Genomic DNA, 27,000 nt, shown 5'->3' on the forward strand with positions numbered 1-27,000 from the left:
AGCAAGGGCAGCCCTGAACCCGCACAAGACGCTGAGGCAGGAGGTCAGGCAGTTTGTTTATTGGCAAATAAGTGCTGAAAACCATGAGCCCTACGTACACAGGTGCTCAGTGCCCTGTTACATTACAGTGGTCACGATACCATTGGGGAAAGTGCAAAAGATCAATAAACAAGCAAAAGTAGTTCTGACATACCAAGGGGAAGGTAGTGAACAGAGAGCTTGGTGCAGGTGAGTTTCTCTTCCATCCAGCTTGAGTGGAAAACTAGTTACACAGCAGTGGAAGTCCTTTAGGCGAGCTCTAGCTAAAAAGCTCATTATAGGATTAAAAGGCATACACACCTGAGCACTCCCTTTGAGCTAAACCACACGTACATCAAGGGCAGCCGGGGTGGTTTAGTGTGTGTATGGCCAAGAACAGCTCATTGTTGGAGATAATAGCACGTGGCACCCTCCCTTACTGTACTAGGATGCACCAAGTCTGTTCACTGCTGAGATGGGAGGGGAAGCATTAGATAAGTCAGTGATCTGGGGTGAAAATAAAGTCAGGCAAAAACACGCCTGGAACAGACACATTGAAATAAAAGCCCGGACAATAAACACGGGGAGCAAAGCTTGTAAAAAGGCTTGTAAACTCTTTGCAGTCCAAGAGCAGTTTCTCAGAGGAAATGCAAGCAAGATGCATGGTCCCTTGCACTGAGGTTTGATTTTCAACATACAGGCCCTATTCCACAAAGAAATTTCCTTCCAGCTTCAGAGGACAGTTCTAGATTGAAGCCATCAGGCACCACAATAGTATGCGTGGCTCTTGGAGAGCCTTGCACTGCTGTTCTCCCACAGGTGAGCAAGGTGGATGGGTTTAACAGGCTCTTAATTCTTAAATTCGGCTTCCTTGCCTTAAGAGCTTGAAGGTGTCAGAGGGTTTGTGCGGGACGCTTCCCCACCAGAATACTTGATGGTTCGACTTAGGCAATGCTACTGCTGAAGAAGAGGCAGGAGGGGCAAACGGGCACTAACCCACACCAGACACAAAGGGAAGTGTAACTTAAACTGTGAGCAGCTGCTGAGGGAGACGGCTTGCTGGCCTTGGGAAAGCCACTGTGATAAACAAGACTAAGGTAGAAAAAAAGTAATCAAGGAATCTCATGCCATCAAGACTAACCTCAAAGCAGGCTGCACTGGTAGTTAACTAATTCAGTCTTGGGTGCCATCAGCCCTTTCCCAAAACCTTACCGTAACAGTTTTACCACTTCTTTCCCACAATTCCCATATTAGCAATGGAGTGTCAACCCTGAAGAGAGTAATGGTCTCGGATGAAGAAATCCACATTAGAAGTGCCAGGAGATGAGGGGTGCATTCTGCTTGTACATTCTTCTTCCTGGAGACATTTAACTTAACAGTTCCAAGTAAGTAACAGGAACTTTCCCTTTCTGGTTCCCTCTTTCCCCTATGAGCCAGTCTGGATCCATGCCTGGCAGGCTGTACACAGTGATCATCTGGGGAGAGAAGACAGCATTAGACAGGACCTCATTCTGCAGAAAGGGCCAAGAAGTTCGGTCAGATGGGTACTGAAAGAACAACAATTCCTGAAGTTCATTTAGCAGACGTCTGCTCTTTCCCGGGAGCTATCTGCAGCTTTAATAGAAGATTTACAGAGATGTGCCCAGTGACATCCCTCTTGCCTTTACATTCTCCAGACTGACTTAAAGTATTTTTGCATACAGGGTGGCACGATATTGCTACGTCATCCCTTCTGAATACAAAAATTCAGTCTTGTCAACAAGAGAGTTTGCAACTTGCTGAATTTCCTTTTTTCTCAGCATGATTAGAGCAGGCCTCCAGTCAGTAGCTTAACCCACTGCTCTTGGATAAGGTAGCTGTATTTGAGGGTCACAGTGAAGATACCAAGAATTGGGGTATTTTGTGAGCTGGGTACAGCTGGACTCCAATAGGAACAGAAAAGTTACTGGGGGGATGGTCTTAAATAGCAAATGGCCATGAGCACAAGCTCACTGAGTTGCAGTGGATACTAGTGTCAAGGAAAAGATTCTATTAGCACTTCCATAAAACAGGGTTTTTAGGGGCAGGAAAAGGAACCAAGAACTTGCTAAGCATGCAGTGGGCTGCTAGGCAGTTATAGCAAAATTCAACACACAGAAAAACTACCAACCTCATCTGCAAGAAGTGCCAGCTCAGTGCTGTCAGCTGCTTCATAATCATAGAGGACTCTGGCCTTCCGTGTCCCACTGGCAGGAGGCTTGACTTCGTTTGGGTTCAGTACACTCTCTGCCACAGTATTAGGCACCCCAGCAATCGTGGGCACAACTGGAATAGTAGGCACAGTGGGGAGTGTGGCAGCAGCAACAGCTGGAGGAGAGGTAGCAGCTGGGGGAGGAGATGTGGATTCTGCGTTGCCTACGAACGTGCCTGAAAATCTTACACAGGAGGAAAAAAGCAGAGTTCAGTAAGGCTCTAGTATGGGGAACCAAGAGGAGCCCTCTCTTTCAGCAGTTATACTGCAGAGATGATGTTCAAGAGTTCCAGCTAACAGCTGTAATGTCTATGCTGCCCTTTGGGTGGGGAAACGTACTCAGTTCTCAGGTGCTGAGACTGCAACAGGTAATATTTGTCTGCTTATTTGGATTCCAGTGTCCTGTTACAAGACTGGGACCTAACTTGCAGAGTATGAGGCTGAAGTATGGCACTGGAGAGGGGTCTGGGCAGGTGCTATTCTTGGCTCTGCAGCTGTTTTACCAGGTCCATTGTGCTGTGTCCTTGCCCTGCTCTCACATGGCCTGCGTTATCTGTTTAGTCTGCTAGTTCTTCAGGAAAGGGACAGTCACTGACACTGTCAAACTGGATGCCACAACTGGAGGCTCCCAGGCTTTCTGGGCTCTCTAGATAGAGCCAGTAACAGAGCTAGGTCTCATCTATCTGTAGATACCGCCCTCTGCACTAAGGGAGTGCAGCTCTGGCCCTTGCTGACCTTTGTAGCGAGTCTGTGGAGACTCCAGAATTTGGCTGAGGTGGTGAGCCCTTAGAGCCAGTCCCGTGCAACATCTTACTTACATTTCTCCTTTGGAGCTGCAAGCATGGAAAAGAATGGAACACGAGCAGTGAGTGATCACACAGAAGCAACAGCCCCTTCTGGGTCAGGCCACCGCAATGTAGTGACAGGTTAACAGACAAAACAGCCCTGCCCGTGCCCACGGGACGTGCAGCCAGCAGCACAGATTCAGTTACTGCTGCGGCTGAGGCTTGCTGCTTGGCAACAGGAATTTGTCTCCCATGCGATGTAACCAATTTAGAGGAAGACTGTTCAAACTCTCATGGCCATCATGCTTCGAGATCAGTGTATAAAACCCAGACGAATCCAACGGCAAAGGCTGCTCTAAATGCAGTACCGCTGGGATTGGTCACCATTCTGTAAGCTCAGAAGCTCTGTCAGAGCTTGGAGGGGGCTTTAAAACTTCTACCCAATATTATGACATGGGCTGGGGAAGGATGCCTGATCTACAGTAGCCAGATGAGTAACCCTGAGAGAAGTAAACGCAGTCTCTTATCTCACCTGCCCAGTTGCTTCTGCAAGTCCAGCATGTACTGGTAACACTGAGCATAGTAGTTGGTCTGAGACTCCACAAACTCATGGAGACAGCGAAGATGATTCACCTGGAGGGAGAAGGACCATAAGCTGGTCTGTGAGTTGGGTGCCAGGCGCAGGAACCCTCTTCCTGCAGCAACTACCTCCCTGCCCCAGGGAAGCAGACTTGTGCAGGCCAGCATGTAAGAGAGTTACTTGGTTGGCTTGAATACACTTCTTTGTTCACTTTGGGAATGTTGCATAGGCCTGAGGGTGATCTAAGAGAGGAGGCTGCTCCTGGCACTCCAGCCATGCCCATGTGGCTAGTCCACAGTTCTAAGTGAGGGAAGAACAAAGTTTTTCTGACTCAGAAGCATTTCGAGGACTGCAGAACTGCAGGTGTCACAGTGGCACTGCCTGCGTATGCTTCATTATGTTTTTAGTTTGAACATTCCAGGTTTTATGAGGAGGTTGCTGTAGCCTCCAATGTTACGACCTCTTCTAACTCTGTTCCCAATGCAGCGCTCTAGCATCCTCTTGGCATTCTTTGAGAAAGAAGCCAAGAGTCTCTGTCACCCCCTCAGTTACCGAGGAAGACTCACATGTGTGCTGCTGATTCCCTCCAGCAGGAGACGTGTCACCTCAGCCTGTCGATCAAACTCGGTCTGCGTGAGCCTCAGCTCGTGTTCTGCCTGCAAAACAGGACAGGGTGTTCAAGGCAGCACAAGGCAAGGACCCCTGTTCTGCCTCTTCCAGGGAGAGGCAACACCCACCTCCTCCACCAACCTCCCCTTTTGGCACCAAGACAAGTATGCTGTTGGCTCAGTAGGATCCATGTGCACCTGTGACACTGAACACCAGGCACAAGACACCCTGGGTGAGGGTCCCGGAGGCCTCTGGCTGTATTTCAACTTGATTCCTGCTCGATCCTGCATTGGATCACTGCAGGTCATGGAATGGCAGCTCAGGACTGATACATCAAGCTAGGAAGCTCCTATTCCCACAAGACTAAAACATGAAGATGGAGAGGCTTTGTTAATCTTGAGGTATGTGGAAAGCCAGTCCCATGCCAGCACCTGCCCCTTCATTGCCTGTTGTAGGACTCTGAGTACTGGACAGCCAATGCTGCTCATCAATGTATGTCCCCTGCAAAGGTAACACTGGAAACAGGACAGTTTCCATGGTCAGCAAGCCTGAGTCTGTTGCAAAATACAGCTCTATTAATCCCCTCTCAGCCTATAGGCATAGGAATGCAATAACCTCCCTCAGTTTCTCTCCAGAAGCGCAATTTTTGCTGGTATCCTTTTTATCATTGCAGAACAAAGGCTGAGTGAGGTCAGGGAGCATTTACCAAATGGCTGTTACTCAACTGCATCTGTCCACAATGGAGATCAACATCCCAATCAAACTTCTACCCAAGGCTCTCCTTTGAAGCTAGTTACTTATTTTGAGCTAGGAGGAATTAAACAATGGTTAATAGAAGGCAGTTATGCAGCAGACCTTGGGAATTCAAAGACAGGCTGATACTGGAGACCCGGTTTACCAAACAGACAGAACATCTCTTCCCCACCAGCAAACAGTGTATTTACATGAGGGCAGTTTTGCAGTACCAGAATACCTAGGTGGATCCTTGCAAAAAGAGCTCCCAAAGTATTGGAGCAGCCAGGTGCTCTGGTGCCAGCTCGCCCCTTCTTGCTGCCAGAAGGAAAGGGGTGACAAGCAGGCATATTTGTTCTTTCTTGCATGCATTGCTCCTTAACACCAAGCGGAACGTGCCAGTTCCCTCTTAGGATGTGTTGTGAGCAACAGCACAGAAGAGTGATGTCCACTCAGCTACAGCTTGCTGGACCGAGAGGAGTACAAGTTCTGTGTCCTTTTCCAGGAGGGTGCAGCAATCGGAGTGCCGCCTGCCTCGGTGACTGCGTAGCGTCAGTTCTGCACCACAGCTCCTTTTGCTGCTTTGGAAATGCCCTGATCGTTCTGGCACAGGAGCAACTTGTCTGGAATTGACCCCAGAGAGCTAATCCAGACAGGCTGATACGTCTTGGAGCAGAGGCGACACCACTGGTGTTTCTGAGCTGGGTCATCCCAGAGGAGACCCAGCCTTCTCAGCAGGGCAAGCTGGAGTTGCTGCTGGGGGCTGTTAACATCTCTCATCCAGTAGCAGTGTTACCAGTACTGTTGCACAGCTAGGCTAGAACAAAGAAATGCTTTGACTGTCTTTTAATCAGATTTGTCTATTTTAAGCTACAACTGATCTATTTTCTTGCATCCTCTGTATGAAAGGGATTATTTAAAGGAGAAGGGGGGACGCAACAGGAAATACCAGTGCAATGCTTCAGTGAGCTGAACAGAGACTTGGGTAGTGGCAGAGCAATTTGAAACTTGTGACAGGCAGACCCAGCTCCGTTTGGCACTGCCTGGGATTTGACCCGTTGCCTCTCCCTGCTAGCTCTGAGCAGTCAGTTGCAGGATGTAGTTTCCCAGCACTGGACTGTGACCTGGGAGGTCCCTTCCACTCTTGTGCTTCTCTAAGACACAGAGAACTTTGAAGTTTGCTGACATACCTTGGTCTATCCAGCCAGGTTAGACCAAAGATAGAGGACAGAGGAACAGAGCCTTGCATGCTTATAGCTGACTGCAGTCAGCTTATTTGTTTAAGGGACTGAAGGACTTAAAGTACAAGATGAGCTGGTTCAAAAACGGCCAGTCTGCTCTGATGACGCATTTAGAGTAAGGCAGTAATAGGTTGCTATCATGCACAGCATGCAGGAACATGCCATTCTACCACTTTGCAGTTCAGGCTTCAGACTAATGTCTGCTGGGGGGTGTTTGAGGTATGAAAGGTGATGGGATCCCAGAAAGTGTCTCTGGAAGCTCCATACCATGCTGGAGGTCCACACAGAGCTGTCCTAGTCTCTAGTCCACTAGCAGCCCTTCATCCATCTTCATGGGTGAGTCACACTCCCCTTGGGAGACCCAGAAAATAAACAAGATCTGGGACTTTCCCTCCATGGGTCCACTCAGAACACTAAGCGCAGCTCACCCACAGTCAACTCCATGACAGGCTCCAAACTTCCCACCCTGCCCTCCGGACAGAGCTCTTCCCTCCAGCAGCTAAGGCTGTTCATAGGGAAACCCTCTGCCCTTGCTTCAGCTCTGCTCAGAGCTCCTGCTTGGACCACAGAACAAGCAGGCAAGGGGCTACTAGGGGCTAATGCATGGCACATGCAAAATTGGAGCAGGCAGGGCCTTTGCCACAGGAGCAGAGCTGAATCATGTCACGGCGCATCACCTCTGCTCCTGTGATGGCAGCGCAGGGCTCTCAGAGTTGTCTTTTATCACATATGCACGAATGCCTGGTTTGCCTAGGAAGTCTCTCACACTAGGTACAGCCAACTGGCCCACAGGGCAGGCTCTTCCCACGCCACTGTCAGAGTCACACTCAACCATACGGCTGCAGGATCAGGGCTGGGGCGGACACCAGCAACATCCCACTGATCCTCCCCTGCACATGTGCAGGCACACGAGCAGGAAGGAGCCTGTAGCACCCCCACCCCCTAAACACCACCAGCGCACCCAGAAGGTTTGAGCACAATTTCAGCTGGGTACTTACTTTTTCCACCTCGTCGCTCCAAAGCTGTAGGGGCCACAGAGCAACAGGAAAGGAGGTCAGTGTTGGAGACGTCGAGAAGCACTCGGCATTAACACCAATTGGCAAGGACGCTCCGTGGACACAGCAGGCCAACTCCGGGGACAAGCTAGCCCTTCACCCAGCAGCAGCTGCCAGATTGATGCCCCTTCCCCTCATTCTTGAACCCTTGAGCTCAGTTTCACAATGGGAGAGCAGACCCATGCCACTAGTGCCAGCAGCACTCCAGCTCTGCTCCCTGCCAGGGCTGTTACAGCAACTGCATTCAATAGGCTCCAGGAAGAAAAGAATTAAGCAGTGGAACCCTCTGAACAGCACTTTGCTGTTCAGAGGGGTTACTTTGCTGAAGCCTCCAAAGGTCGGTGTTGAATGACAGCCCTTCTTTTAGGATTGTGGAGAGGCAAGTGAGCTGCTTGAGCCCACAAACCGGGCCTGGGAACTGCTGTGAGCTCAAGCCAGACGGAGGCCAGTGTTCCTCACCCACTGCTCTAGAGAGTTCAGGTTAATGGGATCATAATCCAGCCAGTCTGTGCTACCAACAGGCATATTTAGCTACAGGAAGGAGGAAGCAATGGCTGGATGCTGCCTTTGAGGCAGGCAAAACATCACGCTACTCCTCCCTACTATCCTTACCCACAGGGGCACGTTCAGGGCAGCACAACACTGCCAGCTGCTTGCTGGGATCTGGCTCCAGGACATGAAACAATTGACAATAAAAGTCACGCACAGCAATGGGAAAGGGAGAGAGAGGTAGAAAAACACATTGAACCTTCCCAGAGGTCCTTGGCTTGGCCTTTCCTCAGCAGAGGACTATTCCCTCAGCCCTAGCAACATGAAGAGAAATCACCCTGGATCAACTGGAAACCACACCAGCCTGCCAGCAACACCCTAAATCAGCGGGGTCAGGGGGAAATGGCCCCCTAGGCCCTCAGCTTCACTCTAATGCCACCTTTGGAGATCAGGGAAGTTCACCATAGCACTGCTGAACCTGCACTGCAGGCACCTGGAAGCCTCGTGCTGGATGCTGGGGCATCAGAGAAAGAACACACTCTGTTTAGACCCAGCGTCTCCCAACCGAACCTTGCTGAGATTTACTCACAGCAACTGCTCTCAGGTGGGCTGTGGCAGCCTCAGGTGCAGAGACAACTTCACCGGCCTATAAAAGGAACACCTGCAGGAGCTGCCTACACTGGTGAAGGGCTGAAGCAGAGAGGTGTTATGCCAGCTCCTTGAGTTGCTGCCTGTTCCTGTTCCAGCTTCTGCCCCCTGGCCTGCAGCTCAGTTCTACGGTATGTAGCCTGATTAATATCTTTTTGTACTTGAGCAGAGTTATTATAGCTGGTCCCCTTACAATTGCAGGCTGTCCCTGTGCAGTGCTCAGTGTACTGAGGCTGGGTGTTTTCTCTGACCTTTAGGTGGATGTTTTGTTACTGCAAATCAGAAACTGGTTCAAATAAGGCCTGGGCAATTTCAGCCGTGTGTGGGGACACAAGCCCTTTCCCCTCCTCTAAGGACTCCTACCCTGGAAGGAATGTGGTAGGCAGCTGAGAAGCAGGTCCTAGCCTGAACTGCTGCTCTGGCACAAGGCCTCTGTCAGTGTGCCCCCATGGTTTTGGGGCAAGGTTTACTATAGGGGCAATGGGAAACCTTCACTCTGGCCATGGGTCTTCCTACTTAAGTGCTGTAGACAGTACTTAGGCCATTTCAGGCCCATTTAGTCATTGCAATTCTGAATTCATAACCAGAGTTGTTTCTCTTCTGTTGGCTTTACTGTGCAGTCTCCAACTCTTGACCCTTTGGTGCTCTGGGGCAGTTCAGATCCATCCCTGGGCTAAGGCACTGTGCAGCTCTGGTCAGAAGTGTTTCAGGCAGCTCAGGGAGCAGAAAAGGCTGTGATCTGCACCTGTCTTCGTCCCCCCCAGCTCAAGCCAGAAGAACCCTCTTTAAGGTACTCAATATGTTTTTCTTGGAATCATTCCTAGGAGTACAGCGCATGGCAAGTGGCAGGGTCTGAGAGAAAGGGATATTTAGGTTTACATGGCCCACATACACCTTCTTACACAAAAACAAAAGGTCAGTGTGGGAGAGAGGAGAAATGGCTCCTCAGCCTCCAACTCGTACAAAACAAGGGAGGTGCTTGTCTCCAGGTGGATCTAAGCCCTCCTGTTATAGAAGGGGAAAAAAAAAATAAAAGCACCAAGTTATCCACCTGTCCAAAAAACAACGACATAAATTTAGAATCCAAATCAGAGCCCTGCTGCGGGCACATGGTCCAGGAGAGAGCTGACCTGTCTGCTCACCTGTAAGACAAAGTTGTTACCTGGGCATAAGCAATCCCTCCCTCCAGAAGGGAGTAGAGCTCAACAGCAAGGTGAGCAGTAACCACTGCTCTGTACTGTCAGTACACTCTAAGACTAAAGTAGCACAAGGATCCTGGCCAGGAAGAAAAGCGGAGCAACAGTATGAAGAGCTCCTACCTTGCTGCAGTGCCTGACCCTTGGGATGAATGCTGGGATTAGAGAGCTTGTTGCAAAGCGGTCCTGCCTGCACAGAGCTGGGGAGCAGTCTGGGATTAGCCCATATTTTGCTAATTAGAGATGCCAATTGTTATTCAAGTCACCCCTGCTAGTGCAGCTGGACTTCAGGTGGCACTTCAACCACCAGTTGTAACCTCTGAAATAGATAGTTTTGGAAGCCATAAGGACCACTGGTGGCTATGCCAGCAGGTTTCCTACAGGCCCTCCTGGTAGAAGGCCCCACTGTGTAACCATCAAACATGATTAAGTGATCAAGGTCAATGCTGGCTGCTTATCTAGTGCAAGTCAGTCTCCTAGAGCCAAGCTCTAACTGTCCTGTATCTTCATCACTGCTGTCGGAGCTTCTCTAGCAGAGCTCTGAAGACAGACCACTGAACTAGGCAGAGATGTGCCTGGGTAGACACCTGTGGGCTAAAACCTCCCTAAAATCTATTTCTCCCATTGTTACTGTGCTTGACATCTGCTCCCCAGAAGAGCATTGCAATACAGCAAAAGCAGATCAGCTTGCAGTTCAGTGATGACTAGACGTGTTCAGCTGAGCATCTGGGCACTCTGCAAGATGCTAATGCACGTTATGCAAATGGTTGCCTTCAGGTCTGCTTTAGAAGGCCTTGGGGAATGATCAGGATACCCTGGTCTAATCAGAGCTATTCAGAGGCAGGGGAAGTTTCTCTCCCAATGCTCCTAAAGCTCAGTTTTAGTCCGTTATTGCGCTGTCCTTGGAATAGACCTTTCCAGGGGAGAGGCCAGAGCCACGGGCTTGCTGCTAGTTGCTGTGGTAGGAGAGATAGAAACTGAGCAATTGCTACAGTATCACCAGTATCTGCCTAAGGAGTCTTATCACCAGGACAGTTATTTCCATAGGGAAATAGTTTTCTAGCTATTGTGCAAAGCTATTTCTGATCCCAGCATCACTCTCCAAGAAGGTCAGGACAGATCCCCCTGGGAACTAACACTGATGCTACCAGCTTAGACATACATCTTCCTCCAAATGGGATGGGTTGCCCGTTAACCAAATCCAACTTATTTCCATGGTGTTTTTTTTTTTTTTTTTTTCTAGAAGGCTGGGCTGTCCTTTTTCATACCTACAGATCTCACTCCCAGATTATTTAATTAAGAGGCATCAGTGTTGTTCTGAATGCTATTTAGGAAGCAAGATGATCAGTTTTCAACATTTTAACGAGAAATGTGACATTGTGCAATGGGGAGGCATGAACACAGCACAGAAAGTCAATTGCTTGACCACAACCACTCAGTGCAACACAGTAGAGATGCAACGGGCTATTCACCCACCCCCAGCGCATCTGACTGCATAACAGCCACCAACAAACAGGCCCCAAGATTAAATGGAAAAAAAAAAAAAAATTGATCTCTATTTGCAGAATAGACAAGCCTGCACTGTCAGCCTACTTGTATTACTGACATGATAGGTGGCAGAGAGATTCCTCCACCTTTGCTTCTCTTGACCAGCTACAGAGTCTCAGAGCACTGACACCATGGTACTGATCAGGCAGTCACACATGTGACATTGCCTGTGTACAGCTGGAAGCATCCAGAAAGGCTAACCTTTGAGTTTTTTTCCTTTCAATTTCTCCACTAGCAATAAAAAAAACAGTCACAAGATTCCCACTGGAAGTGTGGAAATGGATTGGCAGAGAAACTGGAAAGCAAACCAAGCAGCAAAAGTGCCAGACCCTGACCATGCACCCCCACAGGGGTGATCTGCATCCTTAAGGTTGAATCAGGAACCCTGGGCAGCCCATGTCACATTAAAATGTTGAAAACAGCAGAGCACTAGGTCTGAGTTTAAGTCAGGTGAAGAAGGGGGCAGGAAGAGGTTGGAGAGGCAACATCTAGGAGGAGGCAATCTTACCGCTGATGCGCTGGCGGAGAGAACGTAATTACGAGGTCTAGTCTCCTGAAAGTCAGGCACAGCCTAGTGGGGGGAATAGAGTTTCATGTACAAGTCACGCAGAAGGGTCCATAGGAGTCATTCGGGCAATGGGTGGAAGAAGGGACTAGTGGTTTCTTCCTGTCTGTGCTGGGAGCTTAGTTCAAGTTCTTATGGGATGGCAGGAGGGAGGTCTCCCAACAGCCTGGACAGTGGTGCATGGAAGCCAGGCTTGTGCAAGAAGAGGTGGACTGGCTCATGTGGTCACACCCGGTACTTGACCAGCAGATGTTTCTGCTGTTAGAAACTCTGCCTGTACTTCCAGCTATCTGCTCATACAGCAGCCAGCTGGAAGGGAGACGAGACAGCACAATCTCAAATGCATTTCCCATTTCTTTGTAGCCAGCAGGTTGCTCATGTCACGTTGGCTCAGTCCAGTGGGCAGGACCCTCTTTCCCCTTGCTTCCCTGTGTCCCTGTATAGGGCCTTGTCCTTGAAGTGAGCATATTTACTAGTATCAGAGCATCCTTTCCATGGTGCCTTTTAAAGAATCACATCTACTTGTTCTTACTCTCACCGAGCCTCTGGGCATGTTTTCTCCTAGCAGACTCAGATCTGCTATTTTCTGTAAGAGGAATGGCTTAGCCAAAGCAGATCTAGTCCAAAGCCTGTTACCAAAGGTAGCATATTAGTTTTCAGCCCAGAGGTCAGAAAACCTCCAAGCCATCTTCTCCACAGCTAAACCTCTGCCCTGGGGCAGGAAGACTTAAGTAAGCACTCTGGAGGTTTTCCTCATTGGGAATGCAAGGGATCCAGTCCACTCCCGCACAGGTGTGGGCTCACAAACCATCACAGAACATGGCCTCTCTCTTCAGCTAAGCTAAGACTAGGCCTCCTCCTAGGATGGCCTCTGGCTGTGTCATCACCCAAAGAGACAAGCCAATCAGCTAGCTTACATCAGGACCATTGCACTGGTGTGATGGATCAGGGCATCCTTCTGGTCAGGCTTTACCACACAGTGAGTTGGTGTGAAAGGCTGGCACACAATCCAGCTGTAACCCAGCTACCTTGTTAATCCTCTCAGGCCCCACATTTCCTCTCCCAGGTTAATCTCTTTGCAGCTCACCCAGATCTACTTATACACGCTGACCTGATTTGCTGGGCCCTGAGCAGCCTGCTGGAATGAGTGACCAGTGTGTGGAAGAGCAGTCAGGCAATCCCAACAAGAGATTTTTATTTTTTTTTTTTTTAAACCATCTAGGAGTTTTGGGGATGGCTGGAGGAAGGAATAAGGAGGAGTGATTCCTATTGCAAATCAAACCTGAATATAGGGAGAAAAACGCACCAGTGAGATTTGAGGCCAGGACAGCAACTAGGCTTGACTCCTCTCTGTGCAGAGAGGAGGTATTTCACAGCAATAGTTTATTAGCTTTTTTTTTCCTTTAAAGATCAAGAGCGATTGAAGAAACCTCTCCTCCCATTCCCTGGTCTCCAGAGCATCCCAAAATTAGTCACAGCACATGGGATGAAGGAGGCAAGCTGCTCTTGCACTCCTATGCACGGACAAGTATTTGCAAGCAGTGGTCAAAAGGGACCTGCCTCCCTCCCCCTCCTGCTCTTGTAACGGGAAAATGGGCAGAACCCTGGAGCCTGGAGGATAGAACAGCACCACAATCAGACCAACCTGCCTGTCATTGTCTCTGGACTGCTTCCCTTCCAGGAGAGCGTCTTGCCACCCAACCTGACCTCCTCCTGCCTGCAGCCAGAGGAGCTTAGGTGGATCTTTAGGAGAGTCCCTGTCTCTCTTGAGCACTGCTTGCAAGCAGCATTGATGGAACAGAGTGCATGCTCCAGAAGGGCTGCAGGCAGCCGACAGACGCTCCCGTCTTTCTGGGGCATCTTCCCCAGGCAGCCGCAGCCCTGACCACGCTCAGTACATGCTCCAGGGCCAGTCCCAATGGGACAAGGCAGATATGAATTTTCATTTAAAATGGGAAAGAGACAATGAGAAGTGTTAAAGAAAAAAAAAAAATCACAGCACTGTTAGCACAGTCAATACTCACATCTCCCTCACACTGAGCAAATTACAAAGAAACAAAACAAAAAGGTTAGTAAACAAAACAGCATCAACAGGAAGGACAAAGCACGAAGTCTGAGGGAAATGCACAAGCCCAGACACTTGAACAGCAGCTCACAGGTCTGGGCAGCAGCACACTTGGAGGGTCAGTCAAGAGAAAGAAGCTGTGGGAACACAAATTTGCACTACAGAGGGGAAGAGCAGCAAGAGAGGGGTGAGCTGGGAGAGGTGTGATACTTTAGGCCAGCTGGGATGGAGAGGTGTGACACAGGACTCCAGGCACGTTACAGGGAACATTGTGGTCTAATGATGAGTAAACACACCTTGAGCAGAGGCAGCAGTCCTCTTCCCCACCCCCAACCCCCTCCACCCCCCATGCTGAGAGCCTGTGCCTTATCCTCTAGTAGTCAGTGAGGCACCCTGAGGCCAGGGACCCCACCTTTAAGCTAAGCTGTGCAAGAGATGGGTGCCCACAACAGCAGCTGAAGCTGTTCTTCTGTTGTGCGACCCCTGTTTCAAAGAAGCAGACTGAAACATGGCTTGGGGCAAACACCCTGGAAAGCCTAGACTGGCTCTGCATCCTGCCTGGGGCAACCCAGCCCTGCAGTTCCAGTGGGAAACCAAGCTTTTCTTTTCCAGCTACAGGGAAGTCCCTCGCTCAAGGGTCTGTGTGCAGGTGAGAGACCTTGGGATCACTTCATGTAGTAAGCAAGGTAAAGAGGGTGGAAAGGGAGGAAGTACAGGAGGTATCTGAATTCTTCCTCTGATCTGAGCTTAAGATAAAGCAATGGTCACCACTTCCCACTGAGACTGGGGGTACCAACCCCTTCAAAAGAGGAATCGGGGATCCCTGAAGTTACCTTCAAATGATCTGGGTGACCTGACTGATGAGAGGAGGCTTTTTTAAAAGGGCAGCTATCGCTTTTGTTCACCCAAAGCTTTCTCTGGAGCTTTCCCACATATGACTGAGCACTCTGTTAGACCTGCTGATGGGGGCTGCTGAGCGTAGCACAGCTTCCCCATATGGCATGTATGCAGTTAGAGCTGGAGAAAAGGAAAAACACCTGGGAACTGGCCACCCAGGGAGCTGCAAGGCCAGAGGCCCAGCTGAGCAGATGGCTAGAAAACAAGCTCATGGCAGGGCTCCTAGGCTGGTATCCCAGTGCGTCCCAGAGACTGACTGACAAGGATTCCTGCCTATTCTGATTGCACGTTTGCTAGTTGAGCTCCTGGCCCCAGGCTAGAAGCAGAACTTGGCAAGTCCTTGTGCCAGTAGGCACTGGAGCACTGCAGGATGGCAATCTGCTTCAACAAGGCCCTCCAGGGAACCCATCAGTGCCCACCTACATCCTTGCTGCCTCCTGCCACGCTGCCTCTGCCCAGGGAGGGTCCAGCTCTGGGAGATGCCTCACTTCCAGGGAGCACCCTGAGCTGACAGGTCATCAGCCTTAGACAAGCACTTTGAAGGGCTTGTCCCCATTGCCCAGACCTGCAGACAGGGACGCTGGCTGACTTACCAGTCCCTTCTGCACTGCTCTGACCTGGGAGCTTTGCTAGTTTACTTGCCATGACTTCCCCAAAGCCAGGGGACAAGACTAGCCTGTAACTAGACAGCGCCATAAATAAAATTAATAGAGAGGCTGAAGGAAGGGCCTCTTGGTAGCCAGTCTGATCCCAGCCACCCCTTGCAGGATCCCCCAGCACTCCCGTCTGGGGAAGACTGAGTTGGCAGAATCCTAACTAGTCTGAAAGCCTGAGACTGCTGCAGAGTCCCAGCATGCTCTTCCCTTGTGTGCTTCCCAGCTCAGCTCTCTCTTGGCTTACTTTGAGATCCCCAGGGAAATGTAGCAAGTCCTCAGAAGATGCAGCCTTTTAGTTACTAGCACAAATCATTCAGCAACTACTATCAGTCAGGAGACGGGAGCCTGGGTCAGGTAGAAATTTCCAGACTTTGGAAGCTCAGAACTATTTGTTTCAACAACTTCCCCATGGGAGGACATTTGAGGAACAGGCGCAAGGCTCCTGCTCCCAGTTCCCTTGCATACCAGACACGGAATACCCCACCCATGCCTGCCAGAGCCAGGACATAGCAGGGCAGTCTAATTTTTGTCCAGAGACCATGTGGCATTGCTCATGTGAGCCAAGCCCTGGAGCCAGAAGGACAGTGAGAGAAATGAGGGGGAAAAGTTACCGCTGCTTTTGCCTCCGCAGCTTTGGCTTTCTTCAACCTGGCTTTGCAGGCATCCAGATCCAGGCGGCGGTTCTGCAGGATCCTCCTCTCTTTCTGGAAGGGACAGAAAATGGGATAAGAGCAGACTGCTTAGGAACTGTTGGGGAGGGAAATGGACAAGGTATCATCTAGGAATCAAATTTATCTCCTTCACAAAAAGAACTAGTGAGAAAGAAGCATTTGCTGTGTTCATCTCATTAGCAAGAGTTTTGGGCCTGGCTGCCAGGGATACAGGCTAACCTTCTGGAAACAGGGCAGCCCATGGGTGGGTCGTGCCCACTAAGCTGCAGGAATCAGGAAAGGAGTTACCTTCCTCATGCACGTCAATTGGCAATCCTACTTTGCTGCAGAGGGAGCCCTGAGTAGATCTAGGATTGGTATTTCCTTATCCTTGCATCCTTTGAGGGGAGAGGTATGGAGTCCTCCTTTCTCAATAGAGAAGGAAAATGAGTCCTTCCAGCACTGTCTACCTCCCCCCCTGCCCTCCTCATCTCTGGTGACAGAACAAGTTTCCCCTTCCCTGCTACCATACTTACAGATATGGTTCGCCAATCCCCTTCCAGGAAGTTGCGCAGTGGAGTCAGGAAGTTGATGGAGGCAGAGTGGATGAAGTCCCGTTCTGCTGCACCTAAGCGCCTTTGAGTCTCTCCAACTTTTATCAAGGTCTTCCCTGCAATAACAGGAGCCTTCAGTGCCAGGAGAAACCAATTAACATTGTGTTGGCTTCAGCCAACTCACCTAGAGCTACTAGACTCCAGTGTTGGGGGACAAAGGCACAGTGTACCCTGCCTGGACAAGGTGACCATGCCAATATCACACCAGCTTCAGTCCTAACTACAATCTGCTTTTAGCTTGAGGCCTCTTCTCAGCTGCTCCCAGTGTAGCTTTGATCTTATCTATCTGAGGCACTTATTCCACTGATGTCCTTTTACCTGCTTGTGCAGAACAATCTTTGTTTGTCTCATAAAACAGAGGCATAGGAACAGAGCAGCAAATTAAGAAGCACCAGACCAGAAAAAATGAGTTGATTAGGCAGTGCTGGCTACAGATGCAGTTACAGCTGTTCTGCCTGTAACAGGACTCGCTATTGAACAACTATCGATTTGGAGAGCAGTAACAAAGACCATGGCAAAGGCGAGGACAGCTGGAAGTTAAGGCTGTGCTTCTGTGCAGGTCTGCTGCTTAAAGCAGGCCAAAATTCCCCCAGGAAGGGGCAACTGTTAGGATTTAAGAGCAGAAAGATGTACTGTGTGGTCAGGAAGGGGACTGTTGATGCTTGTAGCCAAGCACCAACCTTCCCAAGTCTGTTTTCTTGTCATCCTTCTGCTGGAGAAAGGTTTCCACCCTCCACTTGCAGGACACAGTTAAAGGATGGCTCTCCTGTTCAGTCTAGAGAAACTCTGTGCAACTAGATACCACCTTAGACTAAATATATGCTCAAACCAGACAAAGCTAAAGCTATTCACTGCAACTCCCTGTTCAGGCGAGCTTAGAAAGCCATAGAAATCGCACAGAGTAGTTTCTGCAACCTATAACCAGTTCCACTAGCCACCCTGGATCTGCGTGTCTTTCTTCTCTAGCTCTGCCGGACTTGAGGACTGTATAAGGATTGGAGAGACCCCTGCCCCTTTTTTCCGCCACAGCATGAAGGATGCTATACCGTGCAGTAAGATTGAGTTCCTGCTCCAGGTGGGCTATTTGTCTCTGTGCTAGAGAAGACCCTTCTCTGGCATCAGTTTTGACACACTAATAGGCAGGTTGCCACAGGGGAAGCAGGTCACCCCACCGCCTTCAAGAGGCATGCTGTGGAAGTCTTAACCCAAAACAGTAGAGGGGATGCTCTCTTAGGAAGGGATGGTAATTCCCAGGGCTTTTTAATTAGCCAGGCTGACTTACCATAAGGTGTCCCTGTTCCAAAGTCATTAGCTGCTTCTGTCATGTACTGTGCCAGCAGCTCCCCGTTGGTGACCCGTGAAGGCACCTTCCGGTCAAGCTTCTCATAGAGGAATTCTTCTACTCTGGCACCTGGAATGAGGATGCCACCAGCAGTTACAGAATGCAGGATGAAGAAGGGGCCCCTGAAACTGGCATTCAGGGTAGCCTACCCCATGCAGCCCTCAATGCATTAGATAGCAAGCATCAGCACCAGGAGAAGGTGTCCCTTCCCCAGCCCTCAGGAGCACTGCCAGGCTGTGTGGGGCAGCAGCCAGTCATCTCTCAGCTACATAGGGAAGGAAGGACAGGCCCTGCAAAGACAGGTTTCTTCCAACCCCCACGAACTCAATGGAATAGGTATCTCTGCCAGAAGGCATCTTTGAACACTGAGCTGCAAGTGATATTTGTCCTTCAAGCATTAGAAGAACCTGGACTTACTAGGGTTTGGCTGTAGCAGAACCTCAGTTTGACGCAAGATCTTCTCTGTCCAGTTCTTTGTGCAGTCTGCCCTGGCCAGAAGGTTTTCAAAGTGGGCGTCTAGTTCAGTCTTCTCAGCCTGGCCCAACTTTTCTTCAGTAAACTGCAGGAAGGAAGTAGTCATTAGAAAGTCTGTTCTACTAAAGCAAAGTGATAGTGTGCTGTAGAGCTACTAAGAGACACTGAGGCTTATTCTGTCTCATGCATTCATCTTAGAGTAGAGCTAAAAAGCCTTCATGGTGTCATTCTTTGTTCCCAGATATCTTTCAGGGAAAGAGGGCAAAAATTTGCCCAAGAGTGGAATAAACATTGAGCTAAAAATAGAGCCCCGGTTTGAGAGGTGTTCTGGAATAAGTAATTGTTAATAAGGTCTGGTAAAAAAAAATACTCTAGTTGTGAGGAATGTATTTGAATGTGTACTGGCTTCCAGTACTTCAACAGACAGGAGAGCAACAGACTTCCTTCAGGTGAGGAAAGATGCCAATTCCCTTTACCTCCTTCTAACCAACTCTATGTCCCACAAACCCAGCAGGATCAGGAATGCCACTACCACTTCACAAGTCACGCTTTCTTCTCATCTCAGTAGACAAGCATGTACACAACATCAGTTTTGCTACATGGTGCCCTCCAACAGCCGTCAGACTGACAGTGCCCCCCAGCTCACCTCCTGCCTTGCTGGCAGTGAGCTGCCAACTGAGCATCTGAGGTTTAAGGAGGCTCAAACTCAGGATTTAGATAAAAATGCTTCCAGCAAGTGACCCTTCCTCTAGGACACACTCTGAAGCAGGGCATTGAGAGAAATATAACAGTGCCTGACTTCTCTCAGCACTTGGATTCATACTGGCAATGGACTATCTCTCCCTCCACGATTCCTTTTAAGTTTAAAATTAGGAGCAGAAAAAAGCAGGGTGTGCAAGTCTTCAGCATTTTCATACTGGGCAGTGCCATCTGACAAGCAAGAGCTGTCAGTCTGGAGGTGCAGTATCAGATGGTCTGGATGCCCCCCATTGCTTCCTCGGGGGATTTCTGAGAGAAGAGCCCATTCCCTCTCATCCCACCCCCATTTTCCACTCATTCCTCTCAGTGATGTTGGCCAAGCACAGTTTCCTACTCTTGATGGAACCAGCATCTTGTTGGATCATACTAAAAGTCGCCTTTAGACAGTTGTGCCACTTGGGATCCTACAGCGGTTGCAGCTGTCCTTTTAGCCCTTGTTGCTTCCCCCTGGTGCCACTGTTATCACGACATGGTATAGTACAATACCTGGTACAGTCAGGTGCCGAGAGATGAAAGCCTGGCTAAAACTCTTAGATGAAATACAGCTCCTGTATAATCTGCCACTTGTACCTTCTCTTCTCCTCTCCCCTCCCCTGTTCCAGAGCTCAGCTCTAGATGGGCCAAGATGTCCTCTTCATGGGGTCTTGGTCTGGTGTCTGCTGCCCCTCTAGAAAGGCTTTCTGGCAAACTCTGTTCCTGTCGCTGCCCAACAGCCCCAGCTACACTCACATCCAGCACAATGCCGGGAACAAAGCGAGATAAGGAGCAAGCCCAGAACCAGCATGTGAGGCAGGCAAACAGCCTTTAGGAGTCCTGTTACCAGCTGTGTGCAAATGTTACTAGATGTCCGAGATATACAAGCCATGCAGGTATGTTTACACAGTGACCTGTTTGGGTAAGATTCGAGCTAGAGCTAGTGAACCATTTTGCCTGATGTTGGTAATGACAGACACTGAACTGCAAGGACAGTCACGCTCCCTCCTGTAGCTGGGTGAGCACAGAGGAGTCGTAGCCCTGTATGACTGGGGATTGCTGCATTAGTTTCTTCCTTTGCACCAGCAGCCCCTGGTTACTGACAGTTATTTTCAGCTCAGTCTTGCCATGGACCCCTGGCTATTGCTGGACATGGCAAAAAGCAGATTCAAGGTGAGAAGGTGTTTTTATTGCTTTGTACCTAATGTTTATGATTGTCTTTGTGGGATGCACATGACTATCAGACATGTGTGAGCGGCTGAGGCTCTCTCCCTCTGTCACTGTTGGAAGCCCAGGGCTGTTTCCAGACTCTGCCAGGCTGGGCTGAGTCACTGCCATGCAGCAAACTGGGGCTTCCCAGGTATTTGGCATCAATTCTTGAGTCATCTGTTTAAGAGCTTTCTTAAACAAGCCAAGACTCTCTGATGCAAGCATAACAGTCCCCCTTGCCCCCCTTTCCCAGGCAGCTTTTTGAGATCTCATCTCACTTTCAAGTCCAGCTCTTCTTCCTGCAGTTTAGACTCTCCTGCTCCAGCATCTGCCCTGGAGCTGTCAAGCCTAAACCCAGTTTCTTATCAGCTGAATTTAGTCAGCTTCTTACAGCATTGCTGCAGAATCAGATCACTACTGAAGCCCTCCAGCATCTCCACAGTGCTACTGTCAGCCTCTTGAATCACTCCAGCTCTGGGGTCCTTTGCTATATTCACAAGTGGCATCTCCAAGCATAGCTCTCCTTTGCGGCTGTAACCCTCCCCTTCACCCAGTGCAGTGGAATAACATGTATCATTTGCACAGCACTTGGCCAGGAAGCAGCCAGGACTCAGAAACACAGTTCTTATCTCAAGTCAAGCACTAAAGTTGTTTGTCCTGCAAGAGGGCTGAGGACATGCACTGTGATCACTGCAAGCCTAGGCTATGCCAGAAGGGGAGGATGGGCAGGAATCTCAGCCACAGCCTGTGGCTCCAAAGGGTCAGGCCAGAAAATGAGTTCTTAGTCAGGCTTTCTTTCAGTGTTGGAAAGCAGGACATGAACGTCATGAAGTGGGTGCGAGGGCATGGGAGGCTGTAGCTCACATGCTGGGAGGCTGTTACTCCATTTACACTTAATTCCCTTAGTGTCTCTCTCACCCCTGCCCAGAATTCAGCTATGCTTCAAAGCCAGCACAGCCTCAGGGCAGTTGGTACCACTTCATTGAGGGTTGTTGCAGAGGGTGCCTTTTTCCTCCCCTGCAGCACACTTCTACCTCCTTGTCTGTGCATGGGGAGTCACTGATCCAGCTCAACTTGACCTCTAACACGACTTTTCAGGCAGATCAGAGAACTCACCCGACTACATAGCACTACTGGGAATGTGCCATCATCAGGTGCAGAGGAGAGCAGGACCACCTCTCACAGGAGCAGCTTGCAGTGAGATTAGATGAAGCTTCTCATGAAATCACAGCCAGTGAAGGAGATTAGAGGTAAGTTACACCACCTTATCCTATGAGCTGGTTCTTTCTTATGTCTGGTGCAAGTGGAGATCTGAGCTTTCAGGTAGCAACAGGTCTCAGCTGCTGATCCCCTCTTAACTGGCTGCCCAAGTCAGTGTCCCCAGTGAAAAGCAAGACAGAACAACAGCAGTTTATGAAGTCTGGCTACTCAAATATTTCAAGCAGAACTCCCCCATAAAGGACTTGTGTTCTTAGGAATTTGTTTTCATAACACTTACAGAAACTTCATGATTTTCCAACAGGCATAAGGATTTCACTGTGAGGCCAAGAGATGCCTGAGAACAGAGCTGATCATACATTCATGCCTCCTGACTGTAAAAAGACAGATTAAAAATATTTTGTGTCTTGCTGCTCCTGGACTAGAGGCATTGGTGACTTCTGCAGCACCAAATACTCCAGACTGCCACAAATAGGAGCCTTATTTGGCTGTATCTAGTTGACCTACAGGCTTGGTGAATATCCACCTGGGACAGAGTCAGGGCAGGCAGAGAACACACAATTGCAATGCCTGGGGAGAACCTTAAGCTCCTCCATCCTGCTGCAGTAGAACTATTCCCATTTGTTTTCTAGAAACTGACAGTTGGGTCAACAGTCCTGCCCTGAACCAATTCCAGGATCTGCATCCTGGGATCACACACCACGTCGTGGTGCTGAGAGGCTCCACTTATCCTGCCTTGCAGGGAGCGCACCTGCAGCTGATCCAGCTGAGCACCAGTCCCGTCTTTGTGCAGGGAAACCAATGAGGTGATTAATAATGCAGGGCAGCCTTTTGTCGAGTGCCACTCTCGCTCTCCAGGAAGAGGAGAGTCGTGCTGCATTCCAGGGCATCAATAATTCAGCCAAAGGTTGGGTTTCCTCTGGGAGGCTTGGCTGGCCAGCAGGAACGCTAGATGCATTATCAGGGCTCGTGTGGGCAAGCAGGCTGACAGATCAGGAGAGCAGCACTTGCGTGACAGGCCAAAAAGAAGCAAGATCGTGCTGGACTGCAGCTAGGGCAGCTGCCTGCATTCACAGCTTGGGGGAAAAACTCCCCTTTCCCCAAGAGAGTTGGTGGAGACACTACAGGGATGTCAGGAGGGCGAGCTAGTAGGGCTAGGCTGGATCGGTCCCTCTGTACTACAGCTAAAATATCATAAAAGGCTGTGCATACAGCCCTAGAGTCCTAATGCCATCAAGGTTAGGCTTTAAAATAGCACATGCGTTGTTTTCCTTGCTGAAAGCATTAGCACCTCTCTCCCCTTTAAAGAGAGGGGAATAAAACACTAGTGATCCCACTGAGTTATGCCAACACCCCAGCTGTTTTGCACACTGCAGCAAAAGTTGACTTGTGTCTCTTCCAGGCTTGTGTGATTTTTTTCCATCCCTCTCCTCTCCAGCTGGCCCAGGCCTCTATGCTGTGAGCTTGAACAGGGTAGCTGCAGCCCCCTTGCAGAGGATCTGGTGGCAGCGTTCAGGCCTTATACCACTTGCAGGGTCCCTATTTTTTCCAGTTGGACATCACTTATGACTTCCCACCTTAAATCACAGAGATCAAACCAGGGCCAGGAGTCTTAAACCAGGAATAGTCTCCTGTACCTGCCAGTAGATTTGGGCCGATGGATTTTCTGAAGCCTCTGAACAGTTTCATAATGCCTGGGCTATTGTAACATTTGCTTTTTCAGTGATCGGAGGCATGACAGAATCAGTTCAGCCAAATCTACCTCCCACCTGGTACAGGGTTGCATTAAGAGAGAAGCCATAGCCACTTAGTCAGCATCTAAAAAATACCTGAATCTCAACAGCTCTGGACCAGATACAGAGTATGCTTCAAGTATTTGGTCACCAGGAGTCAGGAAAGCAAGGCTGTGAGCCAAGTGAAACTGTGCTAGAGGACAGAAGGAAGCCATTAACAGGACAGCTTGGTTAACTCATGAGCAAGGCATTTAGGAGAGGGAAAAAAAATACTGCCTCACAGATTCATAGGTGTCTTTCAAATGGAAACATGCTCTGGCCCATATCTCCTGCTTTCAAAACACTTTTCTTAAGTTACCTCCTGTTCTTTTGATTTTAAGGTGTCCAGCAACCAAGGTATGAACCCCAGTAAGGTCAGCAAGTAGAGGGAAAACATCTATTTTATCACCAGAGTTGAGAGAGATGGGGGAGTTTGTCTTTCTTCGGGACCTTTAAGACAGAATAAGTCAACATCTAGCTGCTAGTAATTACATTAGCACTGGGATAAGCACCCAAAAGCTGTACTCGTGCTTGGGCAATTTCATCTAGAGCCAGTTTACATCAAAACTGACAAAAGACAGACACCTACAATTATTTCCAGACATCCCTGAGAGAGCCTGGCTTGAAGCCTGTCTAGAACAGAGACATCTAATGTGTTACCTTCGGAAGGAAAGATGCCAGTTCTGTAGGGAAACTGGAGCTGTTAGCATAGCTTTCTCTTGCAGAGGTTTGAGATCAAACCCACTTACTGATAACTGGAAGGTGCAGCTGATCAGAGAGTGATCCCCTTCAGTGAATATGGAAGAGCGTGACCTGTTTGAAGTCTGTCTGCAGGTGCTACAGCTGCTAGGGTCTATGTGCTGCATCCCCTCTGAGGATGCTTACCTGATGGCTGTAACTGGTGGTGCAAGAGCCAACACAGTACATCATCGAGTCGGACGCTGAACCCTACAAAAGCTCTTTATCCTTGCAGCTGCATAAGCCTAGAAGCTTGTTCCCCACTCCCAGGGCAGTAGTGCTGACCACCACCTCCCTCCTCTACTTCATCTACCTGTTTTGTTTTTCCAAAGATCATAAGAGATGACAGGAAGGCTGAAGGGCACTGCCTGGTCAGGGAACTACATACACAAGCCTGGTAAGATAGTTATGCTCATACAGCTTCTTTGTCACAGCCACCTTTGTCCTGCTCCTGCTGGACCATTGGTACAGTGTTGTCTACCCAGGAGCACACAAGCCCTTCAAGCTGCCTAGCTTCTCCTCAGGTAGGGGTCCTGCTAACTGGTGCCTAAGCTAGGAAAAGCCATATAAAGGGAGAGGTTTGTTGAGGGATTTTTTGGTTGTAAGGTCAAGCCTAGTCCAAAAACCATCAGCCAGCACCTATATTAGGTTGTATTTGACAGGTTTCAAGCCAGGACTGCTCCTGCCCTAAGCCTTAGGGAAGCCACCCCAGAGGTGGTGTGCTGACCATGCTCTACCTCCTTCTCCGCTCGCTGAGCAATGCCACAGCCCTTTTTCCAGTTTGAGTTAAGCTCTTGTGTGTTGGCCAGACATCTCAGCCAGACAGCAATAGCTAATGCTGTCTGAGTGGCACAGCACATAATGGCCAGTCCATTTATCTCCCAGTTGCTGCAGTTCCAGTAAAACATTACTTTGTTAAATGCCTGGAGCCAAAGAAAGCATCTCCAATGCTATAGAAAACTGAGCTTATTCTAGGCAGGTCTTATGCCCCTCCTGGAAGATCTGCTGTGCTAGAGTGCAACAAATCCAATCCTCATTGACAACTGCAGACCTCAACTGTCATTTCTGGCTCTTGGTGGAGATAGGGCAGTGTTCACCCACACTAGCAGCAGGACTGTATGGGGACAGCCTAAATAGGCCTATTTTCCCCAGCAATTAGAGTTCAGAAGGTGGTTTTCAGCCCTAGCAATCCATTTCCTTCCAGTCTCCTGTCCTTACACCTGCATGCTGTCCACAAGTACCGGTACCCATTTTGTTTCAAGAAATTACTACTGTAATTAGTCATATGAATATTCATATATGAGACTATGTGGAGTAGGTGTAGCAGGCAGAAGCCACTATTTATAAACGCCTCCTTGCTCTACAAGCACTGTGTGCAGACACTGTTCCCATGCCTGTCTCCTTCCTACGCCTTGAAGCTAAAAACCACTTATCAGAAACTTACAATAAGGCTTCTAAACATAAGATTTCTTTACAGCATTTCATCCTTTCTTCTGCTACCAAGGTCATTTGCATGAGAACAGCATCTTTAAGCTTTCCATCTGCTCCTTATTTTGCACCTGTAGTTAATATCTCTCTTTTTCATAACATATGACTCATTGGCACAGTTACAGGAGGTGATATCTGTTTACAGGAGACCAGTTCCTAAAAGAGCCAGAATTACTCCACTCTACAGAAGGTTTGGAACAAGACAGCACTGCTCTATTTGTTTATCAACCCCCACACAATAGGCAGAACAACAAGCGCAGTCCCAGAGCCACCAGCTGGACTTCACTTCTCAGGCAGGATCCCAATCATCCAACTTGCCTCTCTCCTCTTCTCTCCTGCCTAACAGAGAACAATTTTCCAGTTGTTACACCCAAGAAGCAAATAGACTTGGCAGCCACATCTCACCACCTGCTGCACACTTTGCTCGTCATGGGTAGCTATGTTTCTTCACTCCACAGCTCCAGGGTGTCACTGCATCCCCCAGTGGCTCCTGATCTCAAGTTTGCAAAGGATGGTCCTGATGCCACGATAACCCACCAAGACACTGCCTGCTCAGTCTCAGCAGCTCCTTCCCATCACTTTAACAGTACTGTGATTTGTCATGGCCTGGGAGCTACTGCTACTTGACCTCCTGAGGGACTGAAGTGCAGACCATCTGCAAGGCCAACTCTACCACATCTCCCCGGCAAAAGGGAACAGTTCCCCCGTGGGTCTGGGCACGGCTAACTGAACTGATTGCAAGATAAGCTTTTCTTTAAAAACAAGAACTGTTAGGCAAGCAACATCCTCTCCACACCCCTCTTCCCTCCTGCCTCAATCAATGTGTTGGTTAGAAGCATCTCTGGACCTGATTAATCTCACCTCAGCCACACCATGGTTTGGCTCGGGGTCATTCAACACTGCCCGGAGCCCTCAGAGCCCAGAGGTGGCCGCTCCTGGGGCCGCAGCTCGGCCAAGCAGACACCAGCCAGCTCCAAACCCATTCTCCGGCCTCCCCCGGGCTGGGAAAAACCTCCCTGGTTCTGCTGTGGCCTCGGCCGGCGGGTCCCAGGCTGCGGGAAGGCGCTGCCGGGGGAAGGCCCGGCAGCCGCAGGGGAGGCCCGAGCTCCCCCTCCTCAGGAGGGCGCCGTTGCCATGGCGACGCGCTGCGGCCCGGCCGGCCTCACCTGCATGGCGCGGGAGAAGAAGACCCCCGCGTCTGACGCCAGCTTCTTCACGTTGAAGTCCATGGCGACACCGGGAGCCTCCGCCGCGCCGCGCCCCCGCTGTCACCGCGGCCGCCGCACGCACGCCCTTTATAGCGCCGATCGATGCCCTCCTCCTGCCGCCCCGCGGCCTCTTAAAAGGGCTGCCTGTCACCCGCCGGGCCTCCCGGTGCCGAGCCGGCCAGGCGGGCGGAGCGGCGGTGGGAGGGGTGCGCTGAGCCGTAGCGACAGCCCTCAGGGGGTG

At 49.8% G+C, this 27,000-nt stretch overlaps 1 protein-coding gene across 1 annotated transcript; it reads right to left on the reverse strand.

Annotated features, from left to right (window-relative positions):
* Window positions 1-49: 49 nt before the first annotated feature.
* Window positions 50-26,953, reverse strand: SH3GLB2 (SH3 domain containing GRB2 like, endophilin B2). The gene is made up of 10 exons (XM_082492456.1): window positions 26,718-26,953; window positions 18,338-18,479; window positions 17,861-17,989; window positions 16,501-16,634; window positions 15,926-16,018; window positions 7,194-7,217; window positions 4,180-4,269; window positions 3,566-3,666; window positions 2,168-2,432; window positions 50-1,493 (listed from the first exon to the last, which is right to left on the reverse strand). The coding sequence occupies exons 1-10, from the start codon at window positions 26,778-26,780 to the stop codon at window positions 1,386-1,388; spliced, it is 1,149 nt and encodes a 382-aa protein (XP_082348582.1). The 5' UTR covers window positions 26,781-26,953; the 3' UTR covers window positions 50-1,385.
* Between the last annotated feature and the right edge of the window lie 47 nt (window positions 26,954-27,000).

The sequence above is a fragment of the Vanellus vanellus genome (genome assembly GCF_965231255.1).
Source record: "Vanellus vanellus genome assembly, chromosome: 18".
Lineage (NCBI taxonomy): Eukaryota > Metazoa > Chordata > Aves > Charadriiformes > Charadriidae > Vanellus > Vanellus vanellus.